A 17,624-nucleotide genomic window follows, 5' to 3' on the forward strand; every position below is an offset into this window, starting at 1 on the left:
CACCCAGGCCCCCACCCCTAGGCACCTGCAGAGGCCACATGGCCACCAAACCAAAGAGAGAGTGGCCCATCCTCATGTCATCCCCAGGCTGTCACTCTGGAGAAGAACAGTCATTTAAGGCCTAGATATATTTTCTCTGAACTAAGAAAATCTTTAAAGAGAACCAGAAAGGGCCATTTAATCTCCACCTACAGGCACAGTTCCGGCGGCAGCAGTTGCAACCAGAAGTAGGAGCCAAGCTACCAAAAATGTAGGGCAGGAAGGCAGGGAGGAGACACACCAGTCAGAGGGCTGGGGATGGGGCCCCCAGTGCTCTGCTCCTACAGAGCCCTCTGCCCTGGGCCCCAAAGTCACAGCAGAGTGGAAAGCAGTAGCTGAGCTTTTGTGTGGCGGAAGATCCTCCCATCCACACCCTGGCCACCGCCAACCCTAGCACTACCTGTAAGGTGACCCAACAGTTTACAAATCCCTTCAGAGGCTTTTATCTGCATTTTAAATCCAGGAAGTTGGAACCATCATCTCCATTTTACAGATAAAGAAACTGAGGCACACGGAGACGAAAAGCCAGGATCCATTCCAAGCACATACTCCTTTGGGAAGTCTTAGAGCCTCGGATGAGAGAGGTCTCTGGACCCTGAGAAGTATAGGACTAACAGCAAACCAGGAAGGCTCTGCGCCTCTGGTCCTCTGGCTCAGCCGCCTGTGCTCCTTCCGGAGAAGCCCAGGTGGGATTCCAGCCCCGGCACACTCGTGCTCAGGTTTGGGGCTGCCTCTTGCTCCAAATAGGAAGGGAAATTTCACTTTCGCTCAAAGGACCTTCATTTCTTTTTCCCCCAGGAAAACCATCCGGCTCCCGGGCAAGGGTTTCGAGGCTGGAATACGGTGCCTCCAGCCAGCCCTACAGTGCCAGACTCTAACACTGGTAATTCCGCAGGGCAGAAACTTTTCTGCAGTCTGGTGGGGTCCCATGTCTGCGGCGGATTCAGAGCGGAACAGGCACACGTCTCCATCACTTAACCAGAAAAACCACTGCCCAAGGCCCTACGGAGGGTGGGCTCGGGATCTCCCTGCCCAGAGTCTGGATGCCGACTGGACGAAGGATCTGGAGTGGGCTCCACCTGTAGGATAAGGGTTTGTGGACTAGAGACCCGCGCTGTCCGGCTAGTGCCGTCCTTACCTCATCGGCCGTTGGGGATGCTTCGGTGGTGCTGTGGTGCCGACAGGTCATCCAGCGACGTGCGTGTGGCGACGGTCTTGTCGTCAGGGGCCTTGAGAGGCCCGTGGCTGGGGGTGCAGCAGCCGAAGCGTGGGGGTGGTGACCCGGGCTGCCGCCACTGCCTGCCCTCGACGCGCTACTGCCTCGCCTACAGCGCGGGTCCCCGCGGCCCGCTCAAGCCGGCCTTGCTGTCGATGCAGCCGCCCCCCGCCAGCGTCACGCGCTCCTCGTCCGGGACCAGCACTTGTTCCTTGAGTTCCAGTTTCTCGCGCCACAGAGCTTCCGGGCGCGCCTCGAGCTCCCGCAGCTTCTGCTGCGAGAGGGCCGTCTCGTGCCACACGGCGCCGGCCGCCTGGCGCCAAACGCTGCCACTCGCGCGCCAGTTTGCGCCCTTTGGGCCGGTCGTTCGAGGAAGCAGCAGAGCTGGCGCCGCTCCGGGATGGCATCCTGCACCCGCTGGTTCACATGCTTGAGACAGCGGCTCTCCGGCAGGTGCTGCCACGGCGTCGGTTCACGTCGCGCAGCAGGCCACCTTGCTCCAGCCGCAGGCCCACGTTCTCGCCCTCGGCGCCGCCGCCGCGCCCGCCCTTCCTTGTTCCAGCGCAGCAGCTCCTCCACCGGCACCTGGCCCGGCACCTCCGACGCCGCCGCCGCCTCGGGCTTCACCGTGGCGGGGCCGTCACCGCGGCGTCGCCGGCGCCCGCTTTGGGCGGGCGCTGCGTGTGAAGGCGCGGCGTGGGGCGGCCAGCGCGCGCTTGGGGCGGGGAGTGGAGCGACCCGGGACGCCTGCGGCTGCCGCGCCCCGCCCCGCCCCGCCTCGCGCCGCCTCGCCTCGCGCCGCCCTCACGCGGCGCCCGCCGGGGCGCCCGGGAACCCGCGCTTCTCCAGGCTCGGCGAGCAGAAACGGCTGCTGAGTCCAGGGGCTGAATTCTGGAGAGACCACGGCAGCACCAGTTTGTGGGGTAGCCAACTCAAGACGAAAGATCAATGGTAAGAAAGAGCTCCAAAAATCAGAAAATAAATCGCATTAAATTTTTGGCTGAATAATAATAATCTGCATATGCATAAAAGGAAACTCACGATATTCGGCAAAACCCCCTCATACCTGGGTAAAATAAAGCTGGGAAACAATAAAACTTTCTCTATCCAGAATGGAGACTTCCTTACAAATAAAGGCCATTCAGTCAAGGCTCCAGAAGGGTTATGCCTTGTAGTTGAACTGAAGCAGCTCTAAAGTAAATGCTAGTCTAAAACAGACTCAACACAACTTAAAAACACTCTTCAGTAGGATGAAGCTGATCTGTAAGTGACCACCTACTAACACAAATTCCCGTATTTTTTAAAGGTACAAAACCCAAATCCAAACAACGAACAGTGAAACATTTTTAATGTTTGGCATATAACCAAAATTTACTAGACCTATGAAGGAATGTGGAAATGTGACCACCACAAGAAACAGCCCATTAGAAACATATGCAGAGATGACATAGATAAGTAATTAGTAGACATTGACCATAAAAGCTCTTATAAATACTCACATGAATTTAATGGTAAATGCAAATAAATGAAAAAAAGAAATGGAGAATGTGGGAAAGAAACCAGTGAAATTCCTAAGACAGGGAAACACAATATTTGAACTGAGAATACAGGGGATGGATTGAAAAGCAGATTCCGCATTACAGAAGAAAAGATTGTGCACTTGAATACATAGCAATAGAAACAAATCAAACATAAGCATTGAGTTAGAAAGAGAAGAAAATGAGCAATCAATGACAGCTGAGAAAATACTACAAATGTAATTGGAAGAAGGGCCAAAAATATTAGAAGCTGTGGTAAGAACATTTTTATTCAAAGTTGATGACAACTATAAATATATAGATGCAAGAAAATTCACAAAACTCAAGCAGGGGATAAATAAAACCAGATGAAGGCACATCAGAATAAAACTTACGAAAATGAGTGAGAAAGAGAACACTGTTAGAGTAGCCAGAGGGAAAAAGACATTACACACAAGCAAACAAAAGTTGAAGCATAGACTTTTTGTAAGAAATCATGCAAGCCAGAAGACAACGGGTGGACATCTTTAAACTGCTTTTAAAAATTGTGAATACAGAACCTTATTTCTGGTGAAAATAACTTTCAGAAATTAAAAAAAGAGGGTAGATGTAGTCACACTCCATCCTGTTTATCTCTTATTTAATGCAGCTCTCAAACTTGGACTGAAATTATGGAATAGCTATTTGAAGTTTCTAAAAATAGGAGCAAGTGAATTGGGAAAGATAGAAGAATTGAAAGGACCAGTGAATTGACAGTTCACTATTTATGTCTTCCAGTACACCCCTACCTAGACTCTAGGCAGCCCAAACTCCAGACTAGCAGAAAAAGATCCAGGGGAAGCTACCTGTAAATATTTGGAAAAAAATACTCAAATCATAAAAATGTGAATTACTTAGGTTTCACTCAATGATTCTGGAACTTTTTATTGAATGATTCAAAAACTTCCTGCTCTCCTGTTCTGTGTTTGTTCCACGAAAACTTAGTACCTTTTTGTAAGTAACGTGTGTGATACCCGCTATCTTCTCGATGGATATCATTATAGAACACTGTTCTGTTACTACTAAAATATTTTGGAATTTTAACGTGCCATCTACATAGGAGAAATGAAAGCCTCCTCTTTTATAGTACAGAAGCCAATGCAACAAAATTGCCAAACTAGTATGAAGCCACAGAACTCGATTGTGGAATGTTTTGAAAATTTTAATGTAAGATTCTTTTTTTTCCCAAAATGTTAGTTGAGGAAACTTTGTATATTCTAGAGCAGTGATCATCCAACTATATAGCCTGTGGGCCAAATCCAGTTGCTGTCATTCATTCCCCTATTGTCAATGGCTGTTTTCACACTATCAAGGCAGAACCGAGGATGTAGGAAGAGAAGGTATTTCTTTCTCTGTCTTTTTTTTTTAACATTTTTTTTATTGAGTTATAGTCACTTCACAATGTTGTGTCAAATTCCAGTGTAGAGCATAATCCTTCAGCCATACATGAACATACATACATTCATTGTCACACTTTCCTTTTGTTGTGAGCTACCACAAGATCCTGTATGTATCACCCTGTGCTGTACAGTATAACCTTGCCCATCTATTCTGCATATGCCTATCAGCATCTACAGACCCTGAAATCCCAGCCTGTCCCTTCCATCCCCCGCCCCCTTGGCAACCACAAGTTTGTATTCTATGTCTGTGAGTCTGTTTCTGTTTTGTATTTATGTTCTTCTTTTTTTTTTAGATTTCACATATGAGAGATCTCATATGGTATTTTTCTTTCTCTTTCTGGCTTACTTCACTTAGAATGACATTCTACAGGGACATCCACGTTGCTGCAAATGGCGTTATGTTGTCATTTTTATGGCTGAATAGTATTCCATTGTATAAATATACCACCTCTTCTTTATCCAGTCATCTGTCGATGGACATTTAGGCTGTTTCCATGTCTTGGCTATTGTAAATAGTGCTACTATGAACATTGGGGTGCAGGTGTCATTTTGCAGTAGGGTTCCTTCTGGATATATGCCCAGGAGCGGGATTCCTGGGTCATATGGTAAGTCTATTCCTAGTCTTTTGAGGAATTTCCATACTGTTTTCCACAGTGGCTGCACCAAACTGCATTCCCACCAGCAGTGTAGGAGGGTTCCCTTTTCTCCACAGCCTCTCCAGCATTTGTCTTTCTCTTTTAACATGCTTCTTGGAGTGTATCTTTTTTCAGTTCTAGCACCTAGTGGGCAAACCCCACCACGGTTCTCAGTCTTGACAAAGTTCCCAGGCTTCTGAGATCCTTTAACACCACCTCTTCTTGTGCCTTGAAATAACAAATGGAGGTATGACTGCCTGGTCTTGCTAATAATTATGTTGTTTTGAAATCTCTCCCTTTTCCCCAACTCTTCCATTGACTGTTTATATATTTATAGTAGAGATAAGAAATGAATCTCTGAAAATAAGGATTTTAATTTATTCAAATGAAAAACCATGAATGTCCCTCTGTGTAAATCATGAAAATAAAGGACAAATCAGGTACTCCTCATCCAAATGTGTTCTTGAATTTTTTTTCTGTAAGTATAAGGTTAGCTCTCATGTCCTCTAGAGAGCTCTTCCAGTTTTATAAAGGTCTGGTGAGTTTATGGATTAATAATATTTTCTCATTTTTCTTTTTGCTTTGTGATACAGAACACATTATTGGTGAGAAGGACTTTTAGTCCTCGGTGACTATCTTGCAGAGGGAATGGCCACCACTCTGGTTTTCCTCCCCAGGAGAGAATTTCTCTAAGGACACTTCCCAGGTATATTTGCTGGTTTAATCAATTAAAAAATATTGCAGAATAAAGAGGAGAGAGAGAGACAGAGACAGAAGTTACAATTTTTTATAGTATTTGTTCATCTTAGCAAATTTAATTCACGATCTGAACAATGAGGAAATGCAATCCTTGTTGCAAAATAACTTCCTATTAAACAAATATTTGTTTCTTTTCATACTTCTGTTTGTTCATGAATGTACTTGATGTCATATTGGGTAGAAGGTTTGCTCTACTATCATAAATATAAGGAATTGTATCCACTCATGAGACGATTTCATATTTGTTCTCAAAACTCTTTTCTTTCAGATAGTTTTAGTTACATTTCTTTTTTTTAATATTTCTGTTGAAACCACAAATTTATCTAATGAATGAAATGGCTTTAAATTTGGTTTCTAGCAAATTGTCATTTTATTTTCCTGATACTGTTCGCTGTGGTTTTTCATGGTGTTTGATGAGTCATGTTTATATGTAGGAATTTACTCTTTCTTTATGTCTGTTTATCCTCTCCCATTTCACATGTAATTTTCTTAAATATTTAATCTATATAATATACATTTAGAACTACAAAGACAGTATTATAACTTTTTTTTTCAACCACCAAACATAATTTAGAGAACTCAAGAGAAGGTTATTGTATTTACCCACAATGTAGTATATCATTCACAATTATATATATTATGCTTTGTTTCAACTTTTCTATGAAATCTCTTATAGCTGTGATTTTTATAAATCAAATTTCCTTTTCCTCATCAGAAGGGTACTTCTCTTAAAAGGAAAGTAGCATATCTCATTTACATTCATTGTCGTAATGTATTTTATTTTACTTTTTTCATTTTTATATTTTCATATTCTGTGTACGTTCCTCTTTTGTATGTTGTAGTAGAGAAAATACTGCCGTTTCCATGTATAAGCCTGTATTACATCACTTGTGTCTATAATTGTGTCTTACAAATTTTAATGTGTTTTTATTAAAGTATAGTTGATTTACAATGTTGTTTTAGTTTCTTGAGTATAGCGTAGTGATTCATATATACATATATATATTTCTTTTCATGTTCTTTTTTATTATTTGCCATTATAAGATATTGAATATAGTTCCCTGTGCTATAAAGTAGGACCTTGTTGTTTAGTTTTTATATATAGTAGTTAGTATCTACAAATCCAGGACACCCAATTTTTCCTTCCATGTCCTCCCTTCCCCCCTGGTAGCCATAAGTTTGTTTTCTATATCTGTGAGTTTGTCTCTGTTTACCTTTCAACTTTTAAGATTCAACAAATTGTTAACATCATCTTTTACTTTTAGAAATAGTATTGTTCTTTGAACCTTGTAAGATTATACATACCTGTCAGTTGTTCTTATATATAAACAAATGATCTGGAATGTAACAGAATTTTTCCAGATAATATTGTATCAGTTGACAGATGAGAAATAGAGGGCACTATTATTTTATTGATATTTAAATTATATACTCTGTGCACATATGTAGAAAAATAGTTTAGTATTTTAATTCTTAGAACTCATTATGAGAATCATATATTTCTCTATGCTGCCTTGTATTTTCTATTGCATTTTAAATGTGTCATATCTATTTATTTTTGCTTCTTGCACTGGCCAGTGAGTGTCTCCTTAACAAAGACTATATCCTATTTTCAGAGAGTCTTTCCAAGGGCTTAGAGTCTCATTTTGACTAAAAAATTTTATTTCTTTTAAAAAGCTAAAACTAGTAAGAAAAAGAGTTTATAAAATGTGAACAAATAGATTTAAAAATAAATGGAATGGTATGATCCAGGCAAGGATTTGTGGAACCAGTGAGGATTCTGGGAGGGTGCAGGCTCCAGAAGCAAATGCTAGATGCAGCTGCAGTTTGCTGCCATCTAGTGGCTGTTGTCCACTCCAAGTCTAAGTTGCAAAGACTAGATACTGTGATAGAATGGAACTTCCAGGACAATGGTAAAGAATTCCAATTATTTCCTAGTTACCTGGTTTCCATCCCCATCATATGGTCTTGAGGAGGGGAGCTTGATTGGAAATAACCAGAACCATGCAAAGTTCCCCAGTACCGCCCTGTATCCTGAGATGAAGTTGTCTCTGGCATCGCTGACCCTGTCTTCCCTCCCTATCTTTTGTCATTAAGGATGATATTGCCTATAGGTTTTTCAAAGATGCCCTTTATCAGGGTGAGGAAAGGTGCTGAGAGTTACCAGGAATGAATGTCTGGTTTTATGTAGGCATAGTTTCCTTTTTACCTTGTTAATATAGTAAATTGCCTTATTTGGGGTCATGCGACCAGCTTTGCCTTCCTGGGATGACACCTACTTGGTCATAGTGTATTATCCTTTCTCTTTTGACTCTCTTTGATTTATCATAAGTGATTGGGGTGTCTATCATTCATAGACCAGGAAAAAATCCTTGTTTCCTTTCCAAAAATCACTGCAGCAGAGAAGATAAGAGACTTAAATATGTTTGACACTCTGTATTGGGGAGAGCACTTATAAGTGCTGGCAGAGTTAATTGCTACAGAATTTTAAATTAGTTGGTAGCTATTATAAGGTATTTTATAAAATATGTTTTTTCTAGTACACACAACAAATTTATAAAAGGAATAATAAAACAAATATAATACTACTAATGGACCAAGTATTATGCTATTAGTTGACTGAGTGAAGCATATTAAAAAATACTTTGCCAACTTGAAGGGTTAAAAAAAGCCACATATGCTTTTTGTTTTCATTGTCCAATTACTCTTGACTTAGTATGCGTTTAACTTGTCATTTTTATATCTAACAATTTTACATTAGAAACTTTTTAGTTTGACATAAAATTGAAAACTTATCCATCATATAAATGCACAAAATTTTATTTGCAATTATTTGGTTTCATAAAATCTCAGAAGTTTCCTCAAATATTCTAGATCAAGACTTCATCATACATAAAAAATATATTCTCTACATTTATTCCAGTCTTTAAAAGGTCTTTTAGCACCCAAGATAAAACTACATGTTTAAAATGGAAATATAAAGAAACTAAAGGAATGTCCTGGAATTGGGGGTGAGCCTGGTTTATATGAGAAGCATTTAGTGATCTAGTTTTAGTATCCGTTGGCATTAGAAAAATAAGAAAAGAGTTATACATATTGCATATTTGTGTTGAATAAAAGAAATTCCTGGAAGTGTGCTATTTGTAAAACAATGCAATGAAGGGTGGAAAAATATCTTTTCAGAAGAATATTTATAATTAATAATGACTTTGATTAACTTTATTCTGTCAGGAAGCAATAAGAAGACCAAATTCAGTGGTCCTCAAAATTCTATGTAGGGACTGACTTCAGTAGAGTCAGTTGGGAATCTTAAAAAATAAATGAATGCTCCCTGCACTCATCTCACTAATAGACAGTTTTCAATATTGAGACTAATTAAGAATGAGGTGTGATCCAAGAATCAGTATTAACAGTGAAGCAAAACAAAATCTCCCCAGCTGATTCTGAAGTACGGGGAAGTTTGGCAAACACTGACCTAATTGACCTCCAGGGCCCGTTTTACTTTCAAAAAGACCACACATTTATATACATATATCTCACTTATTTTCTTGGTTTTAAGAATAACTATATGGCTAGATCAAAGGATTTAGAACTTTTAGTAGGTAATAGGTGGGAGGAATTTTCAGTTCAGTCTTTGCATAATATAAAGTGTAGGACTATTTCTTGATGCCAAACTGAAGACTCAGTCCAAGATTCTTTTTTTTTGGGGGGGGGGTTCTAATAAATAAAAACGAGATACATGAAACTTAAAAATAAATAGGTCTACTTATTGAGTGCACTCAGATAGTTGAATATATACCGTTAAGCGTGGCTGCAATTAGCTGCTTTTTCATCAAAGCTTCCTTTAAAGGAACGATGAACTATTAAAAGTCTTCAGTGAGGCTTCTTTTGAAATCTGCTGGATCTCAAGTAAGATAACTGATTTTTAAAAATCACAACTTTTTATGAGGATAGTTTTCTTAATTTAGCAAATTTTTCCTGTTCAATCTATTATTCATCTATTATTAATGAGCACTTTCTATTTCCCAGGCTCAACATATTTTATGTATATACATCACTTAATTCAACCCTTTCAATACCTCCTGTGGGAATAGATGTTTTATGACGTATGTTGCTGATGAGAAAACAGAGGTTAATGGGAATTTGAACAATTAGTCCAGTATTAGCCAGTGAATTGCAAGATACGGATTAAAACATAGATTTATGTGAATTAAAATGCCACACTTTTAACTAATAAGACATTTTGACTTCATAAAAAAATAGTAACAGAGGCTAAGTCAGTTTCACTTTTTCTGACTTTATTGTACTTTTGATTTTATAAAAATTTCCAAATTAAAATGTGACTTCAAATATGATATTAAGTTCCTTGAAGGGAAGAATTATTTTCTTGTTAGTTCAGAAATTAAAGATAGTAATGGAAATCAGATTTATAACATAAAATTTCTTTTTTCCATTTGGATTTAATTTTTCAGTATCTATAAATTATTGATATTATCCACATACCTCTTTACTGTTTGATAGTCAGCATTGATAGTTATTTAAAAAAGCAAAAAGTCAAACCTACGCAATACAGATTTTTTTCTGCCCTATGATAGTATTTGTGTTAATGTCTTCTGTTTGATTAACAATGTATACAAAGAGAAAAAAAAACTTCTTAGGAAAGTTAATCTTGTATTTCAGACATGAAGTTTGCTTCTACATAAGCGGAATAGTTCATATATCTAAGATGTTAATGCTTGAAAGCAAAAGGAAAAGAATGGGCTGGAGTCCACTGCCGAAAAGGGAGCAGAGCTACTGGTCATCAGTGAAGCAGTGTGTGGGGTAGGCGGTAGAGGCTGAAGAGTGTGTGGTTAGTGTAGGCGGTTAGAGTTGATTTATCATTTCAGGTGACTTTCCTTAACACTGGTGCTTCATTCTAACTCATGAAACTAACCCATGCTTCCTGGTGTCTTTTACAGAGTAGAATGTTTTAAGACAGCCAAATTAACTGCATCTCTGAGCAAGAAAAGGAATTGATCCAAGTTTTCACTTGCTATCCATTTGTAGGATGGATAACCTGAAAGTAATTTTTTAGGTTTTTGTTTGCTTGATGGTTTATTTAATATTTATTTTGCATTTAAGACGTTCTGGTAACGCAGATACCGCTTTTCATACTCAGTTTCGTGTTATTCTCACAAGAATCCTATAAAGCAGGTATTATTAGCACTTCTCATTTGACAGAAGACGACTTCAATGCAGTGAAAATGCAGGTGGTGATCTTGGATCCGTTTAAACTCAAAGAGGTAAAATTTGGACTCACTCTATCTGATCCAAAGCTCTGAACAAATGACATAAAATGACTGAGAACATCACTCTTTCAGACATTCTTTTCCCATCCACAGTTCCCATATCATATTGACATTAAATATATTAGAACAAAATATATATAATATCTTCTGGTACTGGTACTTCCAAAAGTAAAGCTGTTCTGTGGGATTGTGTTGCCAGGAGAACCTCACTTTCTATTAGCATTTTTTTCCTCACTGGGAGCTTCAAGAGCCAAAAGCTGACAAGGCTTTCCATAGGGTTCATGATCATCCACTCATTTTCTCAGACAGGTCTCAGCAATGAAGAGTGAGCTGAATAGAAATTACTCAGAGCTGACTGAGTTTATCCTGCTGGGATTCAGAACATCTCCAGAAGTACAGATTCTCTTATTCTTACTTTTCTTGCTTATCTACATGGTCATTGTGGTGGGAAATATCAGCCTGTTAGTTGTCATTAAAACAGACTCCAGACTTCATACACCGATGTATTTCTTTCTCAGGAATTTGTCCTATTTAGATCTCTGCTACTCCACTGTCATTGCTCCCAAAACTCTGGCTACTTTCTTGTCCAAGGACAAGAGAATTTCTTACAATGGCTGTGCCACGCAGTTCTTTTTCTTTGCTCTCTTTGTGGGGACTGAAGGCTTTCTTCTGGCGGTGATGGCGTACGATCGCTTCTCAGCCATTTGCTCGCCTTTCCTCTATACTGTCCGTATGTCTCAGGAGGCTTGTGTTCACCTGGTGAGTGGCTCCTACATTTGCGGCTGCATCAACTCCATGATACAAACAGGTTTCACCTTCAGTTTGCGTTTCTGTGGAGAAAACAGACTGGACCACTTTTTCTGTGATGTCCCAGCCCTGATCAAGATCTCTTGTGTTGACACCTTTGTGAACGAGATTGTACTATTTATTCTGTCTGCTTTCATCATCGTCACCACCACAACTGTCATTCTGGTTTCCTACGTGTATATCCTCTCCACTGTCCTAAAGATCCCCTCAACCCATGGCAGGAACAAGACCTTCTCCACCTGTAGCTCTCACATCACTGTGGTGAGTTTATTCTATGGGACTGTGTTCTTCATGTATGCCCAACCCGGGGCCATCTCCTCACCAGAGAAAAGCAAGGTTATAGCTGTGTTCTATACTCTTATCATCCCTATGCTGAATCCTCTGATTTATAGTCTAAGGAATAGGGAGGTGAAAAATGCTGTGAAAAGGATACTGTTGAGAAAAATATCTTTTCATTGAGCTCCAACCAGCTATAAAACTGTAGACTAGGCTAAAATCAACATATTTATGGACTAGTTTCAACTAAAGTCATCTAAATTTTTGAAGATTAAATGTTATTTTATTTTTAACATCAATAGTCTTTTTAAAACGAGCTTAAAAACAGGTGTAGATTTTTCATAGTTCTACATAATTATTTTATGGTATGATATCTGTTTGTTACATAGGTTTGTTAATGTTTTGTTTTGCTTAAGTATATTCAAAATCACAACTTGTGAATACTAGAAAATGAATAAACACATATGTGCTAATATATCTGAAAATATATATGAATATAAAGGAATATCTATAGATCCATGTATACATTTGGAGAGAGAGAAAGACAGAGACACTATTGAAATTTCTGTGCTCTTTGTTTTCTTCAAAACGTAGTCAAGTTTGCCATTGTCTAATCTTTGTAAATGAGAATTGGAAATGCTATAGTAATATGCATTATTGGCTTTGCTCAAATAGAAATACAAAGAGGTAATATAAAGAATTATACCCATAATATCCTTGAATCTTGCAAACATTAATGATTTCATCAAGGAGCAAAAAATAAAAATTAAAGAAATAAATGTGATATGGATGCTGTGAAACTAACTTACAAGTGGAGTCTTAATAATAAGAGTTTGATCATCTATCCAATATTACTTGTGCTTATTGGTCTCATTACTTTCTACCTTGTATCATTTTTATAACTTACATATTGATTGAAAATCCTTATTTTCCTCTAGATGTGAAAAAATATTGCCATAGAGTGACATAAACAACCTTGTAATAATGTAATCCTTTTGATGTCTATGGTTATCTATACTTTTAATTTTTAATTCTTAGAATTTTATTCTTTTTTTGTTCCTTAATTAAATTTGCCAAGGATCTGACCTCGTATGATTAGAATTTTGAGATCCACGTCATTATTTTAAAGTAGTTTATGATGTGATATCTGAGTGTTACATAGGTTTGCTGTTGTGGTTTTGTTTTGCTTAGATGTATTCAAAATTGCAATTCATAAACACTGTGCTATTAGAATAATACATAAATACAACCATTACATTCATTAATCAATATCTGTGTGTTTATTTGTATATTTACATAATTATTTAAATTTATTTACCTAAGATCTGGTTTTGTTAACCTCTTGTTTGTGAATTTATATGTTGACTACTTGGTTGCTTTCTTTTCTGTTTTTGCTTTAATGAATTATGCTGAAAACTTTTGCACTTTAACTTGTTTTTGCTTCTATTATTTTATAAATGCCTTTTCTTTTCATTTTTACTGTTATCTTTCATCTAAGGATTATTTAGCTGCGGTTTCTTATTTCAGTATAGCAGATTTATTTAGAGAGTATCTTTTTTATTGTTGATTTCTAGTTGTATTATCTTAAGTTCAGTAGATTTCAACTCAAAAAACCTTTTTGATGGAATCTCTATAGTCATAATATTTGCTTGATTAGCTTATTATATTTTTTAGGAATATAATGCTTTCCAATTTAAGTAAAGCATATCTGTTCTCTTACGTATTATAAAATAGTATCTTACATGTATTAAAAAATAATAAAATTATGTGGTAGAAAAGTATTGTTCCAAGATTACAAAGAGGAAAGGAGTGACATCCTCGAGATGACCAAATAAGACATCTCCCTCTCATGTTCCTTTTGAACCACAATAATTTGTCTTCCATCCGTGGGCAGAAGTGCTTTTGTGGGAGCTTTGGGATTGAGGTAGGAGATTGTGCAGCCCCAGGACAGTCCAATAAGGAGAGGAGCCATTTTTAGATTGCAGGCCTCCATCCACGTGGCTAACTCATTTATGCCCCAGAAACATCTCCATCACCCTGAGGACTCAAATACAGCTCCATCGAGCTTGGCTCTGTCCCCAGCACCATGCACCACGGGACTGGGTGGGAATCGTGCCCATCCTTGGGTCAGGTAATAGGCATACAGTCCTCAGTCCTGGATGTGGACCCTGCACCGATCTGTGGACCAGCTCCAGCCCCCCTCAGCCACAGTCTGGGAGCCTGGAAGGTATGTCCCCCAGACTCGGTCAGGCTGTAGATTCCGAAATTGCCCTGTAACTGGACTCCAGCTCATCCCAGCAATAGTCCATAAACAGTCCTGCTGACCCAGAAGACACTTCTGTCTGCACCCCCAGGGATCCTGAAAGGGTCTGATATTTGGATCCAGGCCCCTCACAGCCACAGTCTGTCAGCAGTCCTGAAGGTCCAAGGACCCAGTAAGCGACACTCCTGTCCATCTATGTACCTGTTACTAGGCTGCTGACCAAGCATCCAAATATGGATCCTGGAGTGAATCCTTGTCCCATTGCCACCCTTCTGAACAGGCTACTGGAGGAAGTCCCATTCACCTAAGGACCAGGCAGTATTGATGCCTGCTTAAACTCCTGGTAACATGCATGCCATTCACAGACCCCACTGCAGAACCTTAAACTCACTCCAAACCAGTATGACTGCGATTCTGGAGGTAGTTCCATCAGCTCAGGGAACCCACAGGGGAAGAACTTTACCTGCAAAAACCAGCCTGTAAAGACTTAATGAGGTGTTTGCTCCTTCAAATGCACAGACATCTATTCAAGGCTACATGGATCACAAAGAGTCAGATATATATGACACTAAGAAAAGAAACCAATAAAGCAAGGAAAAAGCACTAGGCTAGGGCCTTTATTCGGTTCTCTCTGAGAAAGGCAAGGTAGAGCAGGGTGAACAGTTTAAGATTGGCTACTTTGACTAATGTCAGTGAGTTTTAGGCTATAGGGGTTATATCTGGTTGCCTGGCCCTGGGATATTATGGCAGAGGAATATTGTCTGCCAGGGCGTGTGGGCCAGATAGAGGGGAGTTGGCTCTGGATTGGTTAGTTTAACCAAGAAGGTGAACAATCTGTTCACTAAAAACTATAGCATTGATAAAAGAAATTGAAGAATAATGGAAAGATTATCTTGCTTACATGAATTGGAAGAATTAATACTGTTAAAATGTTCATAATCTCCAAAGACATCTATAGATCCAGTGTAATCTCTATCAAAATTCCAAGGGCATTTTTTCACAAAAATAGGAAAACAGCAATTCTAAAATTTGTATGGAACCGCCAAAGACCAGATAAAGCCAAAGCAATCTTAAGAAAGAAGAAAGGTAGAGGCATCGCACTTCCTGTTTCCAAACTATGCTACAAAGCTGTGGTAATCAGAACAGTAAGATACTGGTATAAAAATAGATACATGGACCAATGAAACAACGTTGAGAGCCCAGAAAAAAACCCATGCATGTTTTTGTCAATTAATAGTTGACAAGGGATCCTAGAATATTTAATGAAAAAGGAATAGTCTTTTCAATAAACAGTGCTGGGAAAACTGGATATTCATAGGCAAAAAAATAAACCTGGATCCCAATCTTAAACCACTCACAAAAATTAACTCAAAATGGATTAAGCACTTAAATATAAGACATGAAACTGTAGAACTCCTAGAAGAAAACGTGAAGAAAAAACTCCCTGATATTGCTCTTGGCAATGTCGAATATGACACCAAAAGCATAAGCAACAAAAGCAAAAATAAACAAGTGGGAATGCATCAAACTAAAAATCTTCCACACAGCAAAGAAATAATCAACAAAATAAGGAAGCAACCTACAGAATGGGAAAAGACATTTGCAAACTAATTATTATATAAGGAGTTAATAGCCAAAATTATAAGGAATTCATAGAACTCAGTAACAGGAAAACAAAACAAAACAAATTATATGATTGAAAATGGGCAGATGATCTGAATAGACATTTTTCCGAAGAATGTCTACTAATGGATAACAGGTATATAAAAAGATGCTCTACAACAATAGCCACAAGGAAATGCAAATACAATGAAATATCCCCACACCCATGAGAATGGCTTCTATGAACATGACAGGTGATAACAGGTGTTGGCAAGGACAAGGAGAAAAGAGAAGCCCTGGGCATTGTTGGTGGGAATGTAGATTGGAACCACCACTATAGAAAACACTTTGGAGGCTCCTCAAACGATAAAAAAAAATAGAACTACTAGAATTCCAGATCTAAGATCCAAAATAAACTGCTTTTTTGCCTCTTTATAGTTCTTGTCCTATCAATTGACGAGAGGAAGGTGCAAACAATACTTATTACTTCATTGGTTTCTTCCCACATGTATTTACCTGGCCACCTACGGAAGCCTAAAACTGCTTTTCTTTTCCTGTCATTTCTTTACAAATGTATTGTTCTTTGTTGAAGACACCACATGAGCTGAAATTCCAGTTTCATGCCATTGTGATCAGAAAAGACACTTGAAATAATTTCTTTCTTGTTAAATTTGTTGAAGCTATGATTTCTGATGTTACTATTATAATTGTTTGGGGGCACCATAAACAGCAGCTGTATAAGAGGGCAAACTTAAGAAATGTGAACTGTAACTACCCCACTGACTGGCCATCCTCTCCTCTCCACAGGCCTCCCAAGGCACAACAATATTGAAATTAGGCCAACTAAAACTCTAAAATTAAGGTTGTATTACTCTATTTTCAAACTATATGTACAGGGGAGATGGGGAGGGACTTAGCTTTAGATGACTCCTTCACAACAGCTATTAAATACGCTCCTGTTCCTCCATCTTGAAAACATACTGAAGAACAATCATAAATAACCTTGTCTTATCCTCTGTTTTTCCCTAGGTCACCCTCTCTGTCTCCTCCTCTTCATGGCCAAATGTTTCCATCCTGTTATTTCCATTGTTTTTTCCTTTCTTCACTTCTTTATTCAGAAATAACGTGAATCTGGTTTGTCCTCTTGCCATTCTTTCAAAATTATTCTTTTCTGAAGTTGTCAATGGCCAATGTGTAGCTTAAAATTAACAGGTAGCTCAAAGCTATTGAGTAGAATTCACTGTAGAATTCAGGATGCCTGTTAAAGTGAATGTTCTCTGTGGCTTTATGGAGTCTACTCTGTGTCCTGCGCTAGGTCTATTGTCATCAGGAAGACCTGAGCTGTCACTGTCCAGCTGAGACACTTAAGACAATTACTAGGCAAATATACATAAAGTTCAATAATTATTTAAATTACATACTGGAAATCCATTCAAATGGTTGCTTCCTTAATTTTGTTGATTATTTCTTTGCTGTGTGGAAGATTTAAAAATCTCATGCATTCCAACTTGTTTATTTTTGCTTTTGTTGCTTTTAGTTTTACACATTAAAATTTAAGTGATGTAACTAACACCAATGGATTACGTCTGGAAAATGTATTCAAATAATGAAATCCAAATTTACATTAACATTAGTCACTGCTGTTTTTGAACAAATTCCCCTTGAGACAAATATAATTGCACTGTGCAGTGGTGCAACCCCTATGGTCTCCGGTCACAGTAGAAATACTTCCTGTTCTGTTACTGTATTGTAATTTGCAGCTGTAGGATGTCTACAAGCCCGA

At 38.7% G+C, this 17,624-nt stretch overlaps 1 protein-coding gene across 1 annotated transcript; it reads left to right on the forward strand.

Annotated features, from left to right (window-relative positions):
- Positions 1-11,211: 11,211 nt before the first annotated feature.
- On the forward strand, positions 11,212-12,159 carry LOC105100991 (olfactory receptor 9S13). Its single transcript, XM_010994076.1, has one exon. The coding sequence runs from the start codon at positions 11,212-11,214 to the stop codon at positions 12,157-12,159; it is 948 nt and encodes a 315-aa protein (XP_010992378.1).
- The last annotated feature ends 5,465 nt before the right edge of the window (positions 12,160-17,624 follow it).

Source organism: Camelus dromedarius, chromosome 11 (assembly GCF_036321535.1).
Source record: "Camelus dromedarius isolate mCamDro1 chromosome 11, mCamDro1.pat, whole genome shotgun sequence".
Classification (NCBI taxonomy): domain Eukaryota; kingdom Metazoa; phylum Chordata; class Mammalia; order Artiodactyla; family Camelidae; genus Camelus; species Camelus dromedarius.

Bases quoted from the DNA above. Each gene is read 5' to 3' on its own strand.
- LOC105100991 (XM_010994076.1), top strand. From the start codon at position 11,212: ATGAAGAGTGAGCTGAATAGAAATTACTCAGAGCTGACTGAGTTTATC.